The sequence below is a fragment of the Salvelinus alpinus genome, chromosome 24 (genome assembly GCF_045679555.1).
Source record: "Salvelinus alpinus chromosome 24, SLU_Salpinus.1, whole genome shotgun sequence".
Taxonomy (NCBI): Eukaryota; Metazoa; Chordata; class Actinopteri; order Salmoniformes; family Salmonidae; genus Salvelinus; species Salvelinus alpinus.
Window position 1 is genome coordinate 33,195,720 of NC_092109.1, and position 27,520 is coordinate 33,223,239.

The following is a 27,520-nucleotide window of genomic DNA, read 5'->3' on the forward strand; positions in this document are numbered from 1 at the left end:
AAACAGGATCATACCTGGAGGAGCAGAGAGAGAGAGACAAAAGTGGTTAGTGAAGCAGCTTAAATACCCTGAGCCCAGGTGGCTCCAATCACTAACGACCCTCCTCTGCCTGCAGGAGGAACCGCCCCTGCAATGCAGAGGAGGGGCCGTGACAGTAGCAACATATAAAATTGTGTTTTTTACATTGGACTCAGAGCTAGAAAATGGTATATCATACACTACAGTTGAGGAACAATGGGAAAGTAATTCTGCTTTGAAAATTGGTAAACTTGTAACCTCACTTTTGAGAAAATGGCCTTTGAATGTTTTGGTAAACCTACTGGAGAGCTCTTCTTTGTCTACACATATTCAGCATCGTTCCCACCCTCTTAAGCCTTAGCCCCACCCATCTCTTTAAGGATTCACATGGGGCCATGTACTAAACTACCAAAGATTTCAAGACTAAAGGTTGGTTTATACTACGTCTATCGACAGTTGTCGCAGTGACATCATGAACATTTTATTGTCGTCCGACATCAAACTTGTCGTGGTCGTTAAGAAAAAGTTTAAACACAAAAACTACAGGCTGCATGACATCAGCAGCCTGGTGGTGCAAAACAGCATAACTGGTGTATTTTAACACCGTTTAAAAATGAATTTATTATATGTCAATCTAGTGAACCAGGCAACTAAAAACAACTTTCTAAACAATGTTTTGGGTCGTTTCTAGATTGTTAGCTAAATAGCTAACGTTGAGCTAGCTAACGTTAAGTTAGCTGGTTAGCCAGTTCATGTAATGACCATATCATATAGCTGACAACGTCTTCACTTTAGCTCATTTGTCTTATTTATTACAGGAAAATAAATTCACAACAAGATAATTATTTCCAAGTTAATGGCGAACCAATTACAGAAGTTGTGAGTCTGACAAAATAAAAGCAGGGCATTCTACCGGAAGATTTTTGAACTTGGACACTGTCTCGTTGGCCTAACGTTATATCCTAATTTGACTTTGGTGTTGGTCATGTTCTTCACGTTACCGTCTCTGGTAAATAGATACTATATCAAATAAAATCCAAGTTAATTTGTCACATGCACAGGATACAGAAAGAAGTGTGTAGTGAAATGGTTACTTGCAGAGAGTATTTTGTTTAGACATGTAGCTAGCTAGCTAAACAATGAGCCATAAATCCCAACTCATAACCTTACTATCCTGCATGAATCTGCAGGTAGCTAACCAACCATGTTCAATGTTAGCTAGCTATCTAACATAAGGCTATAACTAGCAATGCAAATGGCTCTGAGATACGAATAATATTACTACACAGATCATACATGTAATGTTAGCTAGCGAGCCAGCCAGCTAACGTTAGCTAGCTAACAGTACACTTTAACTTGAAATGAAAATAACTTTCTGACAAAATTAGAAATGTATAATATCTGAAAATGTAGCTAGCAAGACTATCTTACCCGTCCGTATATATGGATGAACGCTTCTCCCTCTCTGTCACGGATGCCATGGTTGCCCTTAGTTTGAAGATGTAATCCAGAGACAGGTGTTTTATACAACAGCCTTCTGTGTGTTCTCTTTTCGACTCCCTCTGCATATTTGCAATCAAACGCTAGAATTTTCTCCATCTCCTTAGTAATCATACTCTAATTCCACTGGGCATTCCACTGATTTCAAAACTCGGTCTTTCAGAAAGTGGAGAACAACACTTTTTCAGTTCTACTACGTGATATATTTCAAAAAAGCAGCGTTAGAAAGGATTACCTACACACACTGAGCAGCTCATGTTATAGACAGAAGCGAGCTACATGGCAGACCAACTCTCGGCATGTCCAGCCCATCCATTATATCAGCCAATCATGGCTAGCGGGAAGGTTCCTGTCCTTTTCCGTGGCTAAACCAACTAGGCTCGTAATTTAACAATTGTATTCATATTTACAGATGGCATAGACGTTTGTGTCAAACGCCTTTTGATACAAATAAAAAGTTAACGTTCAAATGCCTCTCCTGTGAAGTAGTGATGCTCAACATATGCCTAGTTTCCTGAAACAAGTCACATATTAAGACGTAGTCCCTCCTACGCTCACACAAACACACTGAAGACAGGAACACGCTCACATAGCTATGATCTTCTAAATGTACCACCACCCACACACTGCTGGGGGGGGGGGGGGGGGGTCACTGTCAGGGACAGAGGTGTGGGCGAAGGAAACGGTTTCTACAGTGAGACTCTGACTGTCAATCAGCCGTAGTGGGGGTTTCTGCTCAACAGAACAAGATCCAGGGCTCTCCTCCTTGGATGGTTACGTGAGCACACATCGACAGCTCAACATGTCCCCTTTGCTGTTATTCTTAGCTGTGTTCCATGTTCCCCAGACACAATGATAAATAACACAGTGCCTACATTTTAAATAGTTGCAAAGTTGCATTCCCCCCCGCCACCGCCGTCATGTGAACTAAAGTGTGCTGGGACCAGGCTGAACACACAGGTGTTAGCAACAGCATGGCACATTAGAGGAACAGAACGCAGGTAGTGGTGAGGGGACAGTAGCGCACACTGAGCAGCTGGGCCAGTGACCGTGGCCATGGCCTAAGAGTGGGAGACACCCTGAGCCTGTGCTTTATACACAGCGTACAGGGGCATGCCTTTGACTGGTACAGGCAAGCTATTTTGAGGCGCCGCAGGGGTGAACCGGAGGGCAGTAAATAATCGAGAAGAAAATGTCCTCTCCTTTCTGCCCTCCCATGCAGCCTATACACACCCCACTGGCAGCCGGAGGAAGTAACTCTGATCTGTGTTGGAGGTTCCAGCTGTGAGAGAAGATGCGGTGAGAGGGATGGGTCAGGTCAAGCCCCAGCCCTAGCCTCCAGCCCCCACCATCCAGCCTAGGTCCCTGCTTCTCAAGGGGAAATGTCACCCTGAATCTCCATGAAAAGAACTGATGGGGTCATTGAACATCACACAAAGGGGATCTTTCCGCATGAGAAATGTATGGTGCTCAGGAGGGGCTCTTCTTGTCAGGCAACACTGGGCTTTGGTTCATTTCCCCCACTGCTCTGTGGGTTCAGGAAGAATCACAGTGCTTAATGTGAGGAATGCAGACTGAGGAGCTTGCTCTTGACCCCTAACTGAACTGCTATCTCCAGGGAAATCTCCATTAAACTGTTGGGGGTTACCAAGGGGAGAAGGCAGAGGAGCAGGAGGACACTGGGTAGTATGGGTGGTGGCTGTGGTGGGGTCACCCAAAGGTTCTGTCAGTTCACAACACTGATGTGATGGAGTGGCACTGGTTGGGATTGATGTTACCTCTATAACACTGTGAAAATCCCATACACTGTTAATTCTAAAGAAAAGTAATCAAATAACTAGACAATATTTTAACTAGATAACAGATAACTGATAACAGGTAACCATCATCACACTACAGGATATTACATAGTATCATCCTCTAGCTGTTTTCTGATTTCTCCTGGAACTCAGACTGAAGTGGTTGAGGTGAGATGGCCCATATTCTCTCATCATCGGTGACTGACACCTCTTGGCAGTTTGCCCCCTGTCAGATGTCTATACTGATGGATCAACCCCTTATCATGCCTGATGGTTTCTGATCTGCTCATCAAATGGTCACGTGGGATCAATTCCCAAGTCATGGAGACAAGATACCACTTACCATATTACTGACAGTACCAACTGATTGTTGAGTGAATCTCTGAAAGCCTTCCATTTTAGTATCATGTTTAAGAAGTGGACATTTCAAGCATGGAACATTTTTATGTTGTGAGTAGCATGATGTGAGAGTCATCTTACAGACTGGGCTGGGATAATGTTGAAGCTGTCAGACAGCTGATCTAGTCTTTTGTCCTCTCACACTGCCACATTAGCACTGTGACCATAGAATTAAGAATTACAATAGGATCTCTATGACTGTGACCTTGTGGTCTGATCACAGGGTCTTCAGACGTGCCCAGCCCGGTCGTCGCAGTGCCCACACACAAAGTGTTTTGCCCCCCAGCCCAGTTTCCTAGCAGCGCCACCCAGAGGCAGCCAGAGGAAGTAACCCTGACCTGTGATGGATGTTCTAGCTCTGAGAGAAGATTCAGTGAAAGGAATGTGTCAGGTCAGGTAGAAGAGAAACAGCAAGGTCAAGTCAACAGTGATCAATTTGAGGGACCCTGAGCTGGGCTGCAGACCGCAGAGGGAGGCAGGTGGTGAATGGAAACCGATGGAGGCGTACTAGTCCAACATACTGCCTATGTCACAGAGGATAACTCTGGGCTGCTCAACCAAGGGTACTTCCACCCCTGCAGCACTGTAACAATAAAAACTATGCCAATGTCTTACTCACCAGTGGTATAGCAGCTGCCACTATTGTCAAAGCATTTTTAGATTTGTGAATATCTCACTTGTCGTTTCTCTTCAGACACCCCTTCTGTTTCTTCCATCCCCAGGAACAAGGAAAGATCGATGTGATCTTCAACGTGGGGACAGATGACATCACCATTGGCGAGCCGGCTGTCATAGTTAGCGATGGCAAGTACCATGTTGTGCGCTTCACACGCAGCGGTGGCAACGCCACCCTCCAGGTGGACAACCAACCTGTCATCGAACGCTACCCGCCAGGTAAGGCATGGGGAAGGACTCTTTGAAAAGGAGGTGATGGGTGGGGGTGGGGGTGGGAGTGGCAGTTCCAGATATGTACTGTATATATTAAGAGAATGGGAGGGAGAGGGAGAGATAACTAAATTGATCCAGGCTGCCAGGCTGTATTTTGAAAACACAGACATGGAGGAATGTGCATGGTGATTCCAATTCCAGCTCTAGCAAACAAACATAAAATATCACATAAATTCAAGGACAGTTGTTGAATGCGCTTGGCAAGCAAGAAATTTGCCTTTTGCCATAGAGTAAATGGGGGGGGTTTTCAACACGCTCCAGGGTTCTGTTTTGATATGTGCCATTTCACTATTTTAATGTATTCAGAGTGCTTTATGGAGTCGCCACATGGAGTGCCCAGATAACTATTGCATAAACAATCTAATAACAATCTGAAAAGGACACATTTTCCTGAAGCTGCCTTGATGGATTTGGATTCTTCACAGTAATTGTAGCAGCCAGGCAGAGTGGAGCTGAGAATGGGATCTTCACACAGCCTCAGAGCAATGAAGGACCCCTCAGCAAAATCTCAGCTCTCATTTCACCCCCACCCCCCCCCGCCTGTAAAAAAATTGCTTTTATATGAGAGCACTGTGGATGTGTGTGTGGCTTGAAAGGATGGAGAAAGGAGCTCTCAGAACATTCTGTTGTCTGTTCCCTGTCCCCAAGAACCTCACATTCTGTCGTCTGTTCCCCGTCCCCAAGCCCTCACATTCTGTCGTCTGTTCCCCGTCCCCAAGCCCTCACATTCTGTCGTCTGTTCCCCGTCCCCAAGCCCTCACATTCTGTCGTCTGTTCCCCGTCCCCAAGCCCTCACATTCTGTCGTCTGTTCCCCGTCCCCAAGCCCTCACATTCTGTCGTCTGTTCCCCGTCCCCAAGCCCTCACATTCTGTCGTCTGTTCCCCATCCCCAAGCCCTCACATTCTGTCGTGTGTTCCCCGTCCCCAAGCCCTCACATTCTGTCGTCTGTTCCCCGTCCCCAAGCCCTCACATTCTGTCGTCTGTTCCTCATCACCAAGCCCTCACATTCTGTCGTCTGTTCCCCGTCCCCAAGCCCTCACATTCTGTCGTCTGTTCCCCGTCCCCAAGCCCTCACATTCTGTCGTCTGTTCCCCATCCCCAAGCCCTCACATTCTGTCGTGTGTTCCCCGTCCCCAAGCCCTCACATTCTGTCGTCTGTTCCCCGTCCCCAAGCCCTCACATTCTGTCGTCTGTTCCCCGTCCCCAAGCCCTCACATTCTGTCGTCTGTTCCCCATCCCCAAGCCCTCACATTCTGTCGTCTGTTCCCCGTCCCCAAGCCCTCACATTATGTCGTCTGTTCCCCGTCCCCAAGCCCTCACATTCTGTCGTCTGTTCCCCATCACCAAGCCCTCACATTCTGTCGTCTGTTCCTCATCACCAAGCCCTCACATTCTGTCGTCTGTTCCCCGTCCCCAAGCCCTCACATTCTGTCGTCTGTTCCCCGTCCCCAAGCCCTCACATTCTGTCGTCTGTTCCCCGTCCCCAAGCCCTCACATTCTGTTGTCTGTTCCCCGTCCCCAAGCCCTCACATTCTGTTGTCTGTTCCCCGTCCCCAAGCCCTCACATTCTATCGTCTGTTCCCCGTCCCCAAGCCCTCACATTCTGTCGTCTGTTCCCCGTCCCCAAGCCCTCACATTCTGTCGTCTGTTACTCGTCACCAAGCCCTCACATTCTGTTGTCTGTTCCCCGTCCCCAAGCCCTTTCTAACAAATCAGCCCCAAAACAATATCTATATTGCATCCTTATGATTCATTGTTATGAGCCAGAACATGTAACTAATATCTAATAATCTGTTTCTTTCCAAATCAAATTGACCAAGCTAACAATAAAGGATTATCTCAAATGTGTCATTTTATTTTCTTGATTGTTAGTTCATGATGGAAATTCTACCTAATTCTACCTACTTAGATATAGATTATACTTTCACCTCTTCTCTAACTACTTAGATATAGATTCTACTTTCAAAACTTCTCTAACTACTTAGATATAGATTATACTTTCACCTTTTCTCAATGAACGAGAACTCTCGTCTTCTCCACGCCATTCATGTAGTTCCTCAGGAACACATTGTCTGAATATTCAGTACATAATCAGACTATAACATGTGTTGTGTAGTTACTCAATCAGTTGTATGCCCACATTTGGCACAAGCATTTATTTGTACTTTATCTTTATGGTAGGAGTTGTGAGTGTGTTTTGATAAGATTTTTGATACAGACATTTCTTTATATCTGTTAAGTGTAGAAGACCAGGGTAAAATTAACTGTACATTAGAGTTACAGCAGAGGTTTAGTTACAGTACAGCCAAGGTTTTTATCAAGTGGAGGGCGGCTCAAGGCTAGTTTTACCAAAAGGTTTTTATTTTATAATGGCTATCTCATCCACTTTGGCATGCCACCTCTGGGGCACAAACCCAGTCAGTGATTGGCCCAAATATAATATTACTGTGTATGTGGAAGGAGTAGAGCAGTGGAGATAGATGAGAGAGAAAGCTGAGATGCCATTGTGGTCCTTGAAGGTTATTTCATTTTTAGTCTGATACAAGATGTGTAATCCAATGATGAAATGACGCTGGAGTGAATAGCAGCCGTTTTATTGGCTCCTGGATAATTGTGCTATTTTGTGTATTTTTTTTCGCTTATCTGAACTTTTCTTGTACATAATGTTTCCACCATCGTTTCCTACAACCATAAAGAGCTTCTGGACATCAGAACAGCTATCACTAAACTTCTACTTCCATGAGTCAGAGGCGAAAGACATATTGATTATCACAGACCAGGCCCAAATCACCAACACTCAAAGAAAGAGGAGAGGGTGCTATAGAGCCCCACAGTGGAGGTGATATAATAGCCATCAAACCTAGCAGTCAAACAGGGAACATTGTTCAAATTGTAGGTGATATAATAACCATCAAACCTAGCGGTCAAACAGGGAACATTGTTCAAATTGTAACAGGGGCAGGCAAATGACCCTCAGGATGACAAATCAGAGCAAGATTATCAAATCAAATTTTATTGGTCACACACACATGGTTAGCAGATGTTAATGCGAGTGTAGCGAAATCCTTGTGCTTCTAGTTCCCGACAGTGCAGTAATATCTAACAAGTAATCTAACAATTCCCTAACAACTACACACAAATCTAAAGGGGTGAATGAGAATATGTAAATATAAATATATGGATGAGCGATGGCCGAGCGGCATAGTCAAAGTGCAATAGATGGTCTAAAATACAGTATATACATATGATATGAGTAATGGAAGATTTGTAAACATTATTAAAGTGGCCTTATTTAAAGTGGCATTGTTTAAAGTGACTTGTGATCGATTTATTAAAGTGGCCAGTGATTGGGTCTCAATGTAGGCAACAGCCTCTCTGAGTTAGTGATTGCTGTTTAGCAGTCTGATGGCCTTGAGATAGAAGCTGTTTTTCAGTCTCTCGGTCCCAGCTTTGATGCATCTGTACTGACCTCGCCTTCTGGATGGTAGCAGGGTGAACAGGCAGTGGCTCGGGTAGTTGTTGTCTTTGATGATCTTTTTGGCCTTCCTTCTACATTGGGTGGTGTAGGTGTCATGGAGGGCAGGTAGTTTTCCCCAGGTGATGCGTTGTGCAGACTGCACTACCCTTTGGAGAGCCTTGTGGTTGAGGGTGGTGCAGTTACAGTACCAGGCAGTGATACAGCCCGACAGGATGCTCTCGATTGTTCATCTGTAAAAGTTTATCAGGGTTTTGGGTGACAAGCCAAATTTATTCAACTGTTGCACCTTCTTCACCACACTGTCTGTGTGGATGGACCATTTCAGTTTGTCTGTGATGTGTACGCCGAGGAACATAAAACTTTCCACCTTCTCTACTGCTGTCCCTTCGATGTGGATAGGGGGGTGCTCCCTCTGCTGTTTCCTGAAGTCCACGATCATCTCCTTTGTTTTGTTGACGTTGAGTGAGTTGTTTTTTTCCTGACACCACACTCCGAGTGCCCTCACCTCCTCCCTGTAGGCTGTCTCGTTGTTGTTGGTAATCAAGCCCACTATTGTTGTGTTGTCTGCAAACTTGATGATTGAGTTGGAGGCGTGCATGGCCACGCAGTCGTGGGTGAACAGCGATTACAGGAGAGGGCTGAGCACGCACCATTGCGGGGCCCCAGTGTTGAGGGTCAGCGAAGTGGAGATGTTGTTTCCTACCTTCACCACCTGAGGGCGGCCCATCAGAAAGTCCAGGACCCAATTGCACAGGTCGGAGTTGAGACCCAGGGCCTCCAGCTTGATGATGATTTTGGAGGGTACAATGGTGTTGAATGCTGAGCTGTTGTCAATGAACAGCATTAAAACATAGGTATTCCTCTTGTCCAGATGGGATAGGGCAGTGTGCAGTGTGATGGCGATTGCATCGTTTGTGGACCTGTTGGGGCGGTATGCAAACTGAAGTGAGTCTAAGGTGGCCGGTAAGGTGGAGGTGATATGATCCTTGACTAGTCTCTCAAAGCACTTCATGATGACAGAAGTGTGCTACGGGGCAATAGTCATTTAGTTCAGTTACCTTTGGCTTCTTGGGTACAGGAACAATGGTGGCCATCTTGAAGCCTGTGGGGACAGCAGACTGGGATAGGGAGCGATTGAATATGTCCGTAAACACACCAGCCAGCTGGTCTGCGCATGCTCTGAGGACGCGGTTAGGGATGCCATCTGGGCCAGCAGCCTTGCGAGGGTTAACACGTTTAAATGTCTTACTCACGTCGACCACGGAGAAGGAGGGGGGGGGGGGGGGGGGCACAGTCCTTGTTAGCGACCCGCGACGGTGGCACTGTATTATCCTCAAAGCGGGAAAGGAAGGTGTTTAGTTTGTCTGGAAGCGTGACGTCGGTGTCCGTGACTTGGCTGGACTTCTTTTTGTAGTTCGTGATTTCCTGTAGACCCTGCCACATACGTCTCGTGTCAGGGCCATTGAATTGCAACTCCACTTTGGAGATAGGTTAAGGTAGGTTTTAATAGTCACAGTGGGTACAACATCTCCAATGCACTTCCTTATAAACTCACTCACCAAGTCAGCGTATAGATCAATGTTGTTCTCTGAGGCTGACCGGAACATATCCCAGTCCGCGTGATCAAAACAAACTTAAAGCGTGGATTCCGATTGGTCAGACCAGCGTTGAATGGTTCTTGTCACTGGTACATCCTGTTTGAGTTTCTGCCTATAAGACGGTAGGAGCAAGATGGCGTCATGGTCGGATTTGCCGAAGGGAGGGCGGGGGAGGGCTTTGTATGCATCGCGGAAGTTAGAGTAGCAGTGATCGAGTGTATTGCCCGCGTGAGTGCTGCAATCAATATGCTGATAGAATTTATCTTAGCCTTGTTCTCAAATTTGCTTTGTTAAAATCCCCAGATACAATAAATGCAGCCTCAGGATATATGGTTTCCAGTTTACATAGAGTCCAGTGAAGTTCCTTGAGTGCAGTTGTGGTATCTGCTTGAGGGGGTATATACACAGCTGTGACGATAACTGACGAGAATTCTCTTGGGAGATGATATGGTCTGCATTTGATTGTAAGGAATTCTAGGTCGGGTGAGCAGAAGGACTTGAGTTCCTGTATGTTGTTATGGTTATACCATGAGTCGTTAATCATGAAGCCCTTCTTCTTCCCAGAGAGGTGTTTATTTCTGTCGGTGCGACGCATGAAGAAACCCAGTGGCATAACGACTCCAACAACATATCCCGAGAGAGCCATGTTTCCGTGAAACAGAGAATGTTACAATCTCTGATGTCTCTCTGGAAGGCAACCCTTGACATTATTTCATCCACCTTGTTGTCTAGAGACTGGACATTGGCGAGTAGTATACTCGGAAGTGGTAGGCGGTGTGCACTCCTTTGAAGACTGACCAGGAGGCCGCTCCGTCTACCTCTTTTGCGGCGATGTTGTTTTGGGTTGGCCTCTGGGATTAGATCCAATGTCCTGGGTGGTGGTACGAACAATGGATCTGCTTCGGGAAAGTCGTATTCCTGATCGTAATGTTGTCAAGTTGACGTCGCTCTTATATCCAATAGTTCTTCCCAACTGTATGCAATAAGACTTAATATTTCCTGGGGTAACAATGTAAGAAATAATACATTTAAAAAAACTAAATACTGCATAGTTTCCTAAGGACTCGAAGCAAGGCAACCATCTTTGTCGGCGCCATCTTGCAATGGGTATTATGACTCATACTGTGGTACTCTATTCAGGCCGATTTGCGTGATACCTAACGAGACTACGTCGGAGAGTGGATAAATAGTTATATTGGCGAACATGCAATCACTGGAGAAAAAACTGGATGAGCTCCGTTTGTGACTATCCTATCAAAGTGATCTGAAGAACTGTAATATCCTATGGTTCTCTGAGTCATGGCTGAACAAGGACATGATAAATATAAATCTAGCTGGTTTTTCTATACATCAGCAGGACAGAACGGTGGCATCGGGGAAGCTCAAGGGAGGGGTTGGCTCACAACTGGTGAGCAATCTCAAATATTAAGGAAGTCTCAAAATTCTGCTCGCTTGAGTTAGAATACCTAACGATAAGCTGTAACCATCCTATTTACCAAGATAATTTTCATATATATTTTTGTAGCTGTCTATTTACCACCAGAAACCGATGCTGGCACAAAGACCGCACTCAACGAGCTGTAAAGGGCCATAAGCAAAAAAGAAAATGCTCACCCAGAGGCGGAGCTCCTAATGGCCGGTGACATTAATGCAGGGAAACTGAAATCCGTTTTACCTCATTTCTACCAGCATATCACCTATGCAACTAGAGGTAAAAAAACTCTAGATCACCTTTGCTCTACACACAGAGACACATACAAAGCTCTCCCTCTCCCTTCATTTGGAAAATCTAAGTGTAATTCTATCCTCCTGATTCCTGCTTACAAGAAAAAACTCAAACAGGTAGTACCAGTGGCACGCTCAATATGGAAGTGGTCAGATGAAGCAGGTGATAAACTACATGACTGTTTCGCTAGCAGTGAACCATGCATGAGAGCACCAGCTGTTCCAGACTGCTGTGTGTTCACGCTCTTCGTAGCCGATGTGAGTAAGACCTTTAAACAGGTTAACATTCACAAGGCCGGGCCTCCCGGGTGGCGCAGTGGTCTAGAGCACTGCATCGCAGTGCTATGCTGCGCCACCAGAGTCTGGGTTCGCGCCCAGGCTCTGTCGCAGCCGGCCGCGACCGGGAGGTCCGTGGGGCGACGCACAATTGGCTTAGCGTCGTCCGGGCTAGGGAGGGTTTGGCCGGTAGGGATATCCTTGTCTCATCGCGCTCCAGCGACTCCTGTGGCGGGCCGGGCGCAGTGCGCGCTAGCCGAGGGGGGCGGGTGCACGGTGTTTCCTCCGACACATTGGTGCGGCTGGCTTCCGGGTTGGAGGCGCGCTGTGTTAAGAAGCAGTGCGGCTTGGTTGGGTTGTGCTTCGGAGGACGCATGACTTTCGACCTTCGTCTCTCCCGAGCCCGTACGGGAGTTGTAGTGATGAGACAAGATAGTAATTACTAGCGATTGGATACCACGAAAAATTGGGGAGAAAAGGGGATAAAATTTAAAATAAAAAAATAAAAAAATAAATAAATAAATAAGAAAAAAAAAATATAAATATAAAAAATAAAACAAGAATAAAAAAATAAAAAAAAATAAAATACAAACATTCACAAGGCCGCAATGCCAGACGGATTACCAGGACAAGTGCAGTCGCAAAAACCATCAAGCGCTATGATGAAACTGGCTCTCATGAGGACCGCCACAGGAAAGGAAGATCCAGAGTTACCTCTGCTGCAGAGGATAAGTTCATTAGAGTTAACTGCACCTCAGATTGCACCTCAGATTGTTGTGTAAGGTCTTTTTGACCAAGAAGGAGATTGATGGAATGCTGCATCAGATGACCTGGCCTCCACAATCACCCGACCTCAACACAATTGAGTTTGGGATGAATTGGACCACAGAGTGAAGGAAAAGCAGCCAACAAGTGCTCAGCATATGTGGGAACTCCTTCAAGACTGTTGGAAAAGCATTCCTCATGAAGCTGGTTGAGAGAATGCCAAGAGTGTGCAAAGCTGTCATCAAGGCAAAGGGTGGCTACTTTGAAGAATATAAAATATATTTTGATTTGTTTAACACTTTTTTGGTTACTACATGATTCCATAATGTGTTATTTCATAGTTTTGATGTCTTCACTATTATTCTACAACGTAGAAAATAGTTGAAATATAGAAAAACCCTTGAATGAGTAGGTGTGTCCAAACTTTTGACTGGTACTGTATATATTTATTTTTTCAGAGTAACTAGCAGTTGATTGTAATGTCTGTGTATCAAATTTTTATGCTATAATGAATCACTTTCTTCAAGAATAAGGAACCCTGCTAGGCTACTTCCCCTAACAGTAATAATCACCATAGTCATGCCCTTCCATTGAGATGATAACAACCAGAAAACCTCTTCCTGCAATTTACTTAAACTGTGTTCATGGTTCTAAAGGTTAAATTGTGAATTGATGTTGCATGCGTTGTTTCTCCCTTGCTGATTTCTCCCAATTACAGTTATATCTGTTCTTCTATTTTGTTTGCATTTAAGCCCTGATGCTTGGTTAAAAAGTTCATAAATACACCAATCCTCACCAAATGAACCAGCTCAGAACTTTATAAATAGAACTAAACACCATTCTAACTAGTATGCCCTTTGTTACTATCCCTTTAATAAATACCACTAAGTAAAGCACAAGTTTTTTTAAACCTGAAGCTGGGTTCAAATTGATAACTTGCTAAACGTGTTAGCCATGATGCCCTGTCTCTAACCTTGTGATCTTTCAACTTCCAGATTTAACCTCTAATCTGTCTCTCCAAATTCTCTGAAGGGAACTTTGATAATGAGCGCCTGGCTATTGCTAGACAAAGAATCCCATACCGACTTGGTCGGGTAGTTGACGAGTGGCTACTCGACAAAGGTAAACAACAAATTAATTCATCCATTAAACAGTTGCTAAATCCAGTTTAAATCCCTCTGTCTAATCCCTGTAAGAGGTGCAGTGCTAAGAGACAAAGGTGACAAGCAAAGGATCAAATGCTGTTACCTACTGTATGTACAGTATAGAGATACAGATGTCCGCATGTTGGGTTTGTTTGGGACTGGACTGAAATTGACTGTGGATGGTTGTGACTATGATGGGAAACAACCATCTCAGCCATATAACCGATAGCCATTTAGAATAACTTACCTAATGCCATTTAGTATCATGAGTGATAGTACCGTACATCTACCAGGTATCCTTTGCCATCCCCTTCTGGGAATGCTGCACCTCTTCAGAGATTTTAAAACTATTTAACTAAATAAACATAACCCCTGACTAACCCTCCAACAAAGTCCCTCCTAATTACTGTGTTTAATTAGATGCTGCTGATTTTATTACATTGGTATTATCTGTTTATTATTCTTGTGATGCGAACATCATTGATGATAATAACTAACCTGCTAAACAACTGGAATAATTAGCTTGTAAAGGAACATTTCATCTAATGCTGGTGGTTCTTGCAACAAGGTATTACAGTATCTCACAGTAAACCTTCCATTTAAATTAACATCCTGGTCTCTCTAAATTCTCTAAACTGGATGGTTCATGTATAGTCCACGCTGCGGTTAATTGGCAATGCTAAAAGCCCCACGCTAATGTGACCTCACTAAACACCACTATACTCTCCCTACTATACCTCCAGATGATTTCCCTGTGTCTTGGCAACCATATCACAGACATGTTCAGGGACAAAGGGGCTGAGACCCTGACAGACAGGTAAATTACTGCCACTGCAACACTGCATAGCTACATAGTTAATCGGCATTCTCCTGATAAGGACACACATTACATGACCCTCTCTCAACATGCTGATCTCACTGAGTGATGATTTAACAGTAATAGTGCTTATTGTCAGTGCTGCTCCAGAGAAACAACACTGATTGGTCCACCAGCCTCTGACCGAGAGGATGAAGGGAAATGCCCAGTCCCTAGTTGTCCATCAATTCAAAGAAACGACTTCCTGTGTTTTATGAAGGGAAGTTATGTGTTTACACTTTCCCATGACTCTCCTTTCTCCCCATTACTCTCTGTGAACACACTGATATCTATAAAGTCAAAGTATACCCACTATTGTGCCACCTTCCCCTCTTGCAAAGACTTAACCCATTTGAAAATACCCTTTTTTGACCCTATGACCAGGATTAAACCAAGTCACGAACTCTGCTTTTAAACACTAACCAGTTGATGTACCAATCTAACATTCAAACTAACCACAGCTTACCCTCAGAGCATATTAGGCCCTTATCTCTGTGCCAATAAGACGACTGAATAGAAATATGCAAAATACAAACCAGACCACTTTGATTGAATTAAACATTCCAGACAAGGTGTTAACATGCCTATCACAACATTTTACTAAGGCCCTTCTGAGTCTTTAGCACGGTATAACTCATATTATAAACTGGGTGGTTCAAAAACCCTGAATGCTGATTGGCTGACAGCCGTGGTATATCAGACCGTATACCACGGGTATGACAAAACATTTATTTTTACTGCTCTAATCACATTGGTAACCAGTTTATAATAGCAATAAGGCACCTCGAGGGGTTTGTGGTACAGTATATGGCCAATATACCACGGCTACGGGCTGTATCCAGGCACTCTGCTTTGCGTCGTGCATAAGAACAGCCCTTAGCCGTGGTATATTAGCCATATACTACACCCCCTCGGGCCTTATTGCTTAAATGTAATTGGATGTCTGCCTGTTTGTGTCTGTCTCTCTCTCTCCACTTCTATCTCTTTCTTTCTCTATCTCTCTTTCTCCTCTTCCTTTACCTCACTATAGGAAGACAGCTGACCATCTTCAACAGCCAAGCAGCGATAAAGATCGGGGGTCAGGATAAAGGCCGGCCGTTCCAGGGCCAGATCTCTGGTCTCTACTATAACGGCCTGCAGGTGCTTAAGCTGGCGGCAGAGAGTGACCCCAGTGTCCAGGCTGAGGGGAACCTGAGGCTGGTGGGAGACTCACTGTCAGTGCTGACCACTGAGACCACCTCCACCACCCCACTGGCTGTCTCCGACATGTCCACCACCATCATGGAGACCACCACCACCATGGCCACCACCACCACCCGCAGGCAACGCTCACCCAGCATGAGGGAGAGCATCTCCCAGGTCAGAGGGAGGGGCGAGTGGGGGCTTGTGGGCAGGGCAGGGTACTAGGGCCATGTTGAACATTATTAGTGACCAATGGTGCAAGAGGTGATGTAATGATGGCTAATGACTCAGACTAGCCATTTTATCAGTATGTTAACAGTCCCCCATTCAGTAATCCTGGCTTTAACATTGTATTATAAGGAACTATACGGTCTTCTCCTAATGCTAGAGGTGATTCTGACAGGACTGTGGGTGAGCTAGTTTGAGGGATAAACATTAGGCCGACAGCATAAGTAACCATTTAGATGGGAGAGTTCTGTGAAGATACTTCGCCAGACAGATAGACAGACAAACTGTGTGTCCTTTCCCAGGAGGTTGGCTGCATGAGACATCCATCTACATAAAAGCTCAACAGGCAGACAAATCAGAGAGCACTACAAAAATGACCCTTCAAGAACACTTTCACAGGAACAATCTCCATGTCTCTCAATTCCCTTGCACATTTTCAACATAACCATGCTGCTTGCCTCTGCCAATAAGAGGCAGTAATTACTCATTAAAACCAAGAGATTTTCAATAAGGGAACACAGACAAGGCACTGGACCTAGACATGTTTTTGAACATAAGTTAGCTCTATTGAACGTGTTTTTCCAATTGCTGGTTTGTTAAACTCTCATTCCAAGGTGAAATATGGGCTACTCTCTGATGGGGAAATGCATTCACTTCCATTTGTCTGTTTGTATTGTGCCTTTAAATGTCATGGTAACAGTGCACAGCAGTTACACAACTAGCAGACCCTGTGGAAGTCAACTGCCTCAGAGATGTGATGCTCTCTTTCTTTTTTTTTCAAATCCCCAAAAAGCTAGATTTACAGGGATTTTAGCAGATAAAGCTACAATATTTTTCTACACTGCCTATTATTAGTCCGCCCCTGGGCACATAGATCCAAGCAGAAGGCCACACCACGTTCAGTGTAGCTTGTCAAGAGACCACCATCCTCTGTTCCCCCATTCCTTGGAATTAAACCTTATATGCTCAGCCTTCGACTTTGTTCATCAAGAGATGAAGGAAGGTCACGCTCAATAACAATTTATGCCAATCACGGCTAAACTGCCTATTTCCATATCCAGCGATACGGTAGTCATTTGCATGAATGTTGATGAACCTAAATTCAACCCCACGTAGAACCTTTAAGTAGCTTTAATCCAGTCTTGCTGAATGTAAATAGCCCTAGGGAGACCAGGAGAGGGTTTACAGAGAGACTGTTATTAGGCTCCCAGCAGAATGTGGCTAACTACCACGCTTGCCCTCTCAACACATGAAAACATAAGTTATGTTCATGAGCTATCTGAATATTTAAATCAACATCAGTCACATGGAAAGAGAGGTTATCAAAATATTCAGTACAAGTCTAAAATATATTTAAAGTAGGAAATGACTGTTTGTCATGTTTTTCTCTAACACTCTGAATAGGAGAGACAAACACCTGTGTAATCACTTGGCAATCCTCTCCCCTCTGTTGTGGTTAGAATGTATCCTCCATCCTGTACTCCGTAGGGTTAAGACAGCAGGACTCCTATGGGCATGTTACAGAACAACACGGTCAACTGCCTCTGTACCATTAGACGACAGTAGTGGAATATGAAATGCTGTATTTATTTCTCAGGTAGTGGTTTTCCTTTTAATGGGATTTGTGTATCAGTCTCCGGGCTGAACATTAGTTATGGTGTCATGTCATACATTTCCAAAACAAACCAAGTTAATAAAACCTACAATGCCACCATAAACAATAAACATGTCTTATGAAACTACAGGCGTTGCATATACAAACACAGGGAGGAGGTACTAATTGCTTTATGAATGCAGTCAGGCAGATCTAATAACAGCACAGCAGCATATTTTAAATAGAGACTCAAAATGCCACAACGGTGCTGTGTGGATTAGAGAGCAAGACACAAGTGCCAAACAAGACAACTCTTTTATCGTCCTCCCGTTTCAAACGGCAAAACAATTTGTTCTGATCGCAGTTACTGAAGGTTTATTGAGAACAAAACATAGCGTTGATACCCTTTAAAACACTAACTATGGCCCCAAATGTCTTAAAAGCACATTTGCTGGATGATTGTACTCTGTAATAGCTATGGCCCAGTAAGCATGTCTAGTTCCGGACACATTCCATGTGTCTGTCTGTAAATAAATTGATATGGTGCGGCGGGCGAAAGGCTCCTTCCTCCAGCTGAATAAGTTGGTAATAGGCCTGTCCATACGATAATGAAGGAGATACATTGATGTCAATCATGGCCTAACTGCTTACTTCCCTGTCTATGTAAATCGAGAGCATTAGCATAGATTTACATAGACTAGATTTCTCAAGCCCCTGTTGAATTTCAGTGATCTTTCTGAAGGTCATAATGCCAGACAGCTTTAGGTTTTGGCTACACCTACTGGTTGCTTGTAGTAACTACATTCTTTGAAAAGCGCTCCGGGCAGGCCAATGAATAATGTACTGTATGTGAGAGCTGTCAAATAGCGGTGTCTCATACCCAACCTGTGTGGATATGATTTATCATGAGGTGTCTGTGCCTTGACATGTGAGGACCAAGTGATGCATTAATGTAATTTCCTGGTCAAACAGTGTGATATTTATATAGCTTCTGTAGTCCAGGATATTGTTGAATGCATACATTTAAGCACAATCATTGCATCATGGATCTAACCCTGTGAAATTGAATCCATGCCCATAATGGATTTTTATTATACTATTGATCTGGTGGAAACAGCAATGGCTGCAATACTCCAGACTAGCCATTTTAGAATTCTCAAATAATGAAGTTTCACTTCAAGTTTATTTTTTTGGAACACCTTTGTATTATTGTTTTATTCATGTCTGACATTGACAACTAAGAGTTTTAAAGATCCTGGTAAAAGGCAGTATAGATCTCAAAGCCAACAACGTTGTGTCCTCTTCTCCTCAGTCTCAGAACTCGGATGACATCTTGGTGGCGTCTGCTGAGTGTCCCAGTGATGACGAGGATCTGGAGGAGTGTGAGCCTGGAACAGGTGAGTCTGTCTGTCAGCCTTGGCCTGGGGTTTAGTGTCATATCAAGGCCCTAGGAGGGACCGGGAGGGAGCAGGAGCTCCCCTACTGTACCGGGTGTCTTCCTACACTAGGGACCAGTAGGCTAGTTTTAACCAGCTCATAGATACATTGTATGGTTCTTGATCTAGCTAGCCTTATTATCGCTACTTTTAAGTTTGCCATTTTGTCTCTTCTCATTGCTAGTCTTTTCCTCAGCTACTAACTCTGCTCTGAACCCACTGTTAGGAGAGATGTCATTACTGCCAAGGATCTTATTTGAAGATTATACAATCTCGTTCTACCCTTTTGTGTCCACTCCCCTAAACAAAATAAATAAACAACTGGGGGAAACAGCTGGGTCATTCTTGAATTGCAGTGGTAAATGGGGTCTATGTCATACATTTCAGGATTCCATTGATAATTTGGTGTCTTAATCCTAAATGTCACTTGGGGTTAGTCCATTTAAATCATATCCGTCTCGTCAATTTTTAAGGTTTAATGACCTTACATTTGAGCATGTGTGGCCTCCATTTCAGAAAATGTACCTATAATTGGTGTTACCATCATTGGTGTTACCATCATTGGTGCTACCATCATTGGTGCTACCATCAGTGGTGTTACCATCAGTGGTGTTACCATCAGTGGTGTTACCATCATTGGTGCTACCATCAGTGGTGTTACCATCATTGGTGCTACCATCAGTGGTGTTACCATCATTGGGGTTACTACTCCTACTGGTGGCACAATGTTATCATAATGGTAAAAACAAATAATAAATATGATTTAGTCATTTAAGCTACCATTATTAGTTGATTTAGAATGGAAAGATGTACCCAAATACATGTAAATAAATCAGAATCTAGAAAAATGTAGTAATTCCTTTCCAAATGCCATGCTCAAATGTTACCGTAATTCAATAACGACCCAGCTGGGACCTTCAATGTACAGCTGGTTGGCAGAGGCAGTGCTAATATCCATCTCACAGAAGGCTCTGACCCTGGTGTGTGTGGATGACTTATCTTCATATTCACTGCCTCTGGCTCCATATGTCACTACTAGGGTTACTCGTGAAATGTATTACATGTTCCATATGCAGAAAGGTTTGTTTTTTCTTACTTCATTTTGTAATAACAGGAATTCTTGTTTTCATGAAAATGTTTCAAGTGTTTCAGAAGCGACGTTAGATTATGACAGACCGGTCAGCCTTAATTGTCCCCAGTTTGTTCTGTAGGATGTCCTGTAGGATGTCCTGTAGGATGTCTTGCAGGATGTCCTGTAGGATGTCACAGATTATCCAGATAAACGGACATTGTCATGATCCCTTTCTCTCCACGTCTCCTCTTGCCCTTCCCTGACACTCCCTTTACTAACAACACTGTCAGTAGAGTTAGGTGAATTAGGGCCTAATTTATTTATTTCAATTGACTGATTTCCATATATGAACTGTATCTCAGTAAAATCTTTTAAATTGTTGCATGTTGCGTTAATATTTCTGTTCAGTATATATATCGGCTTTATTAGATTTTTTCATTGTTTTCCTAACCTTGATATTTTTACAGCTTTGTTCCCTAATACATGTGTGCCTTTGTTATTGGTTATATTAAAACTGAAACTCCTGCTATGAGAGGTTAAATACTTACAAGAAAGGCTTGATGTGGGTTTACAAACGTGAAAGATGTTCAACCTTAGTACTCTAACAAATGTTGTCACTCACATGGAAACAACCGCCTAAAACTGCAAATAAAACTCATTCTGATTGGCTGTTCATATAAAGAAATCAGTTAATTGAAATAAATTCATTATGCCCTAATCTATGGATTTCACATGACTGGGCAAGGGCGCAGCCAGGGGTAGGCCTGGGAGGGCATAGGCCCACCCACTTGGAGGCCTGGGAGGGCATAGGCCCACCCACTTGGAGGCCTGGGAGGGCATAGGCCCACCAACTTGGGAGCCAGACCCACCCCTGGCTGCGCCCTTGCACAGTCATGTGAAATCCATAGATTAGGACCTAATGAATTTATTTCAATTGACTGATTTCCTTATATGATTTATATGACTGTAACTCAGTAAAATCTTTAAAATTCTTGCATGTTGCGTTAATATTTCTGTTCAGTAAATATATCAGCTTTTTTTTTCTCTTCATGCAAAAATCATGGGGCAATATGTTGATGTGCGTAAGTGATTTGATGTATTTTTTGATAAAGAGAAGTCCAGAAATATGAACCTGTAAGCAAATCCATATTGATGATAATACTGTATAATTAAATATCTTCCATATTAATTATCTTGCCCCTACAGGGCGTAATATTAGATTATTTGGAACATTCTAAACACTCATTGTGTTTGTAATATAAGGAGCACAATTGTTCATTAGTCGTGTCTGGGGTCTCGTAATGCTCCTCTAATGTGTGCTCCTCCTATCTTCTCTGTTTCTTTTCTAGGAGGTGAATTAGTGTTGCCTATAATAACAGTGGATTCCCTTGAGCCCCCATCCATCGCCACCCGTCACCCTGCTTTCCCCCCTCCTCCCACCTCCCTGTCCCCACTTGAGACCACCAAAGAGTCCCTGATGCTGTCCAACCCTCACCCTCCCTGCCCCTCGGACCAGGAGGACTGCGGTGACCCTGTGGAGGTCTCAGCCTTTGGTTCGGGGGAGTTGACGGAATCAGATGATGAGGACTTTTACAAAAACTCCCCTCTGGTCACTGACAGGACAGTCCTGCCTCCTCCTCCCCCCGCCGCTGGTGAGGGCCGGGCCCAGAAACCCCATAATCCCCGCCCCCCTCCTTCTGCTCCCACCACCAACCCTGACCAGCTCCACATCCCCGCGGGCAAAATGAACACCCGTGACCAGGTGCTTCTGCCCCCCGTCCCTCCATCATCTCGGAATACACCAGGACTAACTTACCCCCCCAATTTCCCCCATGTGCCCACAGCCGACCCTACAGCCCCTGGTGAGAAGATCATATATCCCGGCCTGGTGGATAGGATCGGGGAGTCCAGTAGCACCACAGGGATGGTGGTTGGCATTGTGGCAGCTGCTGCCCTCTGCATTCTCATCCTCCTTTACGCCATGTACAAGTACCGCAACCGTGACGAGAGCTCCTACCGGACGGACCAGGGACACAGCTTCATTAACAACCCAGTTGCTGAGGGCAACGGGGCCATGGTCAAGCTAGAGAAGACACCAAGTATAACGGCTACAGTAGCCAAGGCTGTCACCAAGGGCAACAAGAACAAACAAAAAGAGTATTACGTCTGAGAGAGGGAAGAAGAGAGAAGGAGAGCAAGAGAGAGATAGGCTAGAGGAAAATCAAGGAAAGGGGGTTCTCCCAATTAAAATTCCACATGATCCACTAGATAAACATCCAAAGTTTAGGGTGTAATTGTTACATTTGTGCCACAAAAACTAACAAAAAAAACTACTTACCATCAGTATTTTCACAGTTCCAGGTAAATTATATATTTTTAATTTCTATCACATACCAAGTACTGTATTGGTTAACATACAATTTCATACTGGATTAGAAGCCTATCCATTTGCTGTCTTTGTATATAGCACCCCATCTATCAACTGTATGGTTATGGTTCACAGTGAAAACTGAGCTGAGACCATTGTACTATAGAAAAGACTATTGTACTATAGAAACAGATTTGCATGAATGTCAGTTCTCAAGAATCTCAAGTCTCTCTGTCTTCTAATAACGTCAGAGGTATCGGTGTGTACCGATTGGTAATTATGGTAAATAACAACAAAGCAACCCAATAGCGTTTACTAGAATAAACAAAAGCCATACCCATACTTGGAGACTGAGTGACCCACCTTCTCAGCAGACTAGTCTACCCCATTTTGTGTTATCTCGTGTTAACAACTTTCCACTCAGTCTATCTCTCTGGTTGTCCATGGTGAAATGTTGCTAGTTGAATATCATTGAACCATGTTTTAAGCATAATGATGTATTTCTTTCCTTATGGAAAATACAGGTTTTCAAAAGTAATATACAATTCACAGCCTAATTTAGCCAACAACCCCTCTATCTGGATGAATGAGATGAGCCAGATTCTCTCATCTCTGTGTGAGGAGAGATCTACAGTGTGTCATTCCATCCAAGAAGAAGTTCCTCAAAATGCTACTGTAGCAAAGACATTGCTCTGTAAACATTTTTGTATGTAAAGACGTCTTGGGATTGAAAAAGCTTTGCTCGTTTGTTCTCTGGAGTACATAGACTAACAGACATGAAAAATACACTTCATGTGAGAGATGTTCTGCCTCCACGGTTACCACTGTCAACACTCCAGCCAGATCCCCCATGAGGAGAAGTAGAGAGTGAATATGAAAGGGAGCTTCAGGACACAGATTCACTTTTGAAGAACTTTTTCTAGTGGTTCCTGGGTAGGGGGAGATGCCCAACCTTGTGTCAAGAGGCTGGCTTTCCCTTCCTTCTTCAATATTGACACAAAAACTGGAAAGGCACAAACAGTAGAAACATATCTTTGAGAGATAAACAAGTGTTTCCTTAGAAAGCAAACTGAACATGTATTCTGGTTTTTATACCCATTAATACAATACTATTCTGTGAGACATTATTGAAGGTTTGTGAATTGTATAGCTATTTCTCAGATATTTCAGTGTTTCTCTTGTTAGCATTCCTCCTTAACAAAATAAGGCGTTCAGTTGTTTATGTTGCCTTTTATAATCAGATACAGATTTGTCTATGATGAGACAACATTGTCTGACTACAGAAACCCATATTCAGCATTTTCTTTTTCAATGTTGAATGGCATTACATTTCCATTAAGGACTGGTTAGTGATTGTATGTAAACGTTTCAAGAGAAAACACAAAGGATGATGTGTACTTTTTTTTTTCTTGGTTCTTCATTTTATGTACACTGAAAAACATGTCTTTCTTTGTCTGTCGTGTTGACATTCTCTCCGTTGTATTATGTTAATATTTTCAATTTCTGGGATTTCCTCTTTATTATTTTATTATTTTATGAAGTGCCACTGCTCCAGAGTATATTCCTGTCCTCACTCATTGATATTGTAAAGTGTTCCTGTGAAATTAATCTTAATATGTGTACAGTACATTGACAGAGGGGAAATACACTTGGTAATATACTTTGTATACTCCTGTGTTGTGTGGCTTTTTTATGGGTACAAATGCCTTATCAAATGAATCGGTCGCACTACTACACCTAGCCACCATAATGACAGCATAAACATGACTTGACATCTTCAGCTTTAGCTTCCAATGACACGCGCATTCATTTAGTGGTAGGTAATGCATAGCTAGGTAGCTAATATACAGGTGCCAAAATTTGACTTGTCAGCGTATATCATTTTCCCCTATTCATCTAAGGCGGAAAATACATATTGGTTTCCCCTTTCATCTGTGTTTGGTGCTAGCTAATTAGTTGTTAGTTAGGTCTTCAGCCAGGATGGAACAAACAGGGGGAAGGATCACTCAAAACTGGTGCATTTGTCACATGAAGAGACATGCAAAACTCTTGACATCCTTGATAGTCATGGTTTATGAACATTGTCTGGCAGTCTATATTTTTTTTTTATGAAGTATACCCAGACCTCACCATGTCCAGTGTCAACTGTAATTGTCCAAGATTAACTAGATAGCTAGCTTGATAAAGCAGTGCTGACAATTCCATTTGGGCAAGCTATGACAAATTATTGTCTATACTGATGCTGTTACAATAACCAAGCAGTTGGATCAACAAAAAAGTGAAACCATGATGTGATGTATGTTGGATGTTGCATGCATTTTCAATGTTCTTTGAGTGCTTTGTGTATCAGCAAATTTGCTTAAGATAATCTCACTGCGTCCATGATGCTTGACATAGGTGTTTTCAAATAACCGTCAGTCAAAATGAGCTCCTCGCCCGCTCAGTCCTTGGTAGTTTGACATGAGAGAGAAATTATTTTTTCTCAAATTTCGAGCATTTTTATCTGAAAAAATATATTATGGGTGATGTTTTAGTCACTCAAAATTCTATTTTACATAGGAATCAGAATGACTGTTCGGGACCTTTAAAATACTATTTCAAAACTTCAGAAGCTATTTTGAATACATGTTCTTGGTCCTACTACACTCTCTGGGTTAAAAACAACCCAATTTGGGTTATTTGGTAAACCAACGCTGGGTAAATATTGGACAGAACACACAAGTGGCCTATTAGGGGCGTGGCTTTCAGATAATTATTTTGGGCCACCCGTAAGACAGGTCGTCATTGTAAATAAGAATTTGTTCTTAATTGACTTACCTGTATAAATAAAGGTGAATAAATAAAATAAGAGTAAATGTCATTCCTGTTCATCAAGTTAAGTTTGTACACTGCAAATTTCAATTTTCCTTGAACATTTTTGCACATTACATATTCTAATATAAAATGCAAAAGGCACTCGCACATCTGAGCAATCTTATTTGCAGGTGCATGGCAACAATTGAACAAGATGAAGGAAAAAGGAAACCGCACACTGCTCTTGATAGTATCACCGATATTTAATAAGCTTACGTATCGGCCACACGTCCTTCGTCAGAGCTTTTGTGATTTTTTTTTATTTGCACCCTTATGTAGACCTGGCCCCACCCACATCCGTTCTACACATCGAAGGGGGTTGGAGGCAAAGGAAAAACAAATAAGTGCTACCAAATATAACAATATGCATTTCATAAATATTACAAAAGTGTATAAATAAGGCGTATTGAACACGTCTGTAAAACCTCAATGAGGGAGGGCATAGCAAGTTTTCATTAGTCATTGGGTACATCGTACGAAAAACGTCAGAGTAATCTACAATAGACACATATTTCATGTTCAAATTCACAACATAACATACATAGGCATTTCATCATTAAGTCCTTTAGGAAATAATATCTGGAGGGTGAAAATCCAAAAACATTTTCTTTTACTCAGAGTATTATTAATATCTCCTCCCCTGTCTGATATCTTAACTTTCTCTATGCCACAAAATCTAAAGGTGGAAATGTCATACTTCAGGTCATTGAAATGTACAGCGACTGGATAATCCCTGTCATTTCTCCTGATTGAACTTTTATGTTCACTAATTCTCTGTTTGAGAGAGCGGGGTAAAATTCATAACATTATTATTTACATATCCAGCATTGGGATATGCATAGGCTCTTGAGGAACTCTACAACTGTGTAAGCTTCAAAAGTGTCAGTGTTCAACCTTAACATGTAATAACAATACAACAGAACAGATTAACTGAAAAAAATGTGATAGATCTCCAAAACTATCTCTGGGAGTCACAAACATGTTCTATCAGGACCACTGTTCCATATTCATTTGCATGCAGAGCACCGGAACTGAAGCGGAATTAAGAACCTGTGTTTTGTGCAGTCATGATATGCCTGGATTTTAACCTTTATTGAGAGCTTTTTCATCAAACCTTTTCTTTTATGTCACATTCTACAGCACCATCATTAGACAATCGCTTTCATTTTTTGTGTAATTCTCATTTCTGGATAAGGCTTAAATACAAGACGAAATCTTGCTACAGCATGTCACATGATTGTGCAAAACACAGGGCCCTAGTCTAAACATAGTGTAATGTGTGAGTGAGATGAGTGTAGAATCACTTTCTGACTGGGTTGGTAACGGGTGGGTTCAACTTTGTTCTCTTTTTGACAGCCCTGTCACATGACACACCCAATTATTAACTGACATCTCACCATGTGTGTTAACTTTTATTATCACATGTTTCAGTCTCCAGTAGACATACTATCATAAATTAATCTGTCAGTCAATCAATCAATCAATGAAGATCCATGAAGAGGTGCCTGGTTCATGGGAGATGTCCACTGGTCATAGACTACCACTCCAGGAACACCCAACTGGTCGTCAACGCACTGAGATGGACCCTAGAAAACTGCATCAGTCAAGTGAGGTGACTCAGCTAGCTCCCAACTGAAATATCTACAAATTATCTTTGTAGATAATAAGTTATTACATTAATAGGTGATGGTAAATAAACATAATAAATACAATAACAATGTGTTTCTTACAGAAGGCTGTGTTTCCTCAGAGGGTCCCACGTTGACTCCAGGATCAGCCCCAGGTTCGTCCCCACGCTGACTCTGCAAAACAGGGTGATGGAGAGAAAGTGTTTCAACAACATTTAAACAAGTTTCCAACTGACATAGTGTTGTAGAAATTAAGAATTTTTAGCAGAAAGTTGTATTTAGGATTTCACATTTACCTTGACCCTGCCCTCAGGGCTCAACAAATGTTTGCTAAGACAATGACCCTACAAAACAACAGCAATTAGTAAAAAACATTCAAATGTTTGAAGACTATGGGATCTGACGGAGATCTGACAGATCCACTGGCTTGCGAAGGTATTCACCCCCCTTGTAAAGTGGTTGTTCCACTGGATATCATAAGGTGAATGCACCAATTTGTAAGTCGCTCTGGATAAGAGCGTCTGCTAAATGACTTAAATGTAAATGTTGTTGCCTTACAACCTGGAATTAAAATAGATTTCTGGGGGGTTTGTATCATTTGATTTGCACAACATGCCTACCACTTTGAAGATGCAAAATATTTTTTATTGT

General features: G+C 42.9%; 1 protein-coding gene across 6 annotated transcripts in view; it reads left to right on the forward strand.

Annotated features, from left to right (window-relative positions):
* nrxn2a (neurexin 2a) overlaps positions 1 to 24,055 on the forward strand; it is a 307,444-nt gene extending 283,389 nt beyond the window's left edge. For 5 of the 6 annotated variants that reach the window (XM_071364597.1, XM_071364596.1, XM_071364598.1 and 2 more), the window contains 5 exons: positions 4,439 to 4,610; positions 13,540 to 13,629; positions 15,539 to 15,867; positions 18,825 to 18,909; positions 21,370 to 24,055. In XM_071364597.1, the coding sequence (XP_071220698.1) occupies positions 4,439 to 4,610; positions 13,540 to 13,629; positions 15,539 to 15,867; positions 18,825 to 18,909; positions 21,370 to 22,190 (1,497 nt within the window). In that variant the 3' untranslated portion in view covers positions 22,191 to 24,055. The remainder of the gene's footprint in view (positions 1 to 4,438; positions 4,611 to 13,539; positions 13,630 to 15,538; positions 15,868 to 18,824; positions 18,910 to 21,369) is intronic. The other variant, XM_071364600.1, reaches the window with a different exon arrangement.
* Positions 24,056 to 27,520: the final 3,465 nt, after the last annotated feature.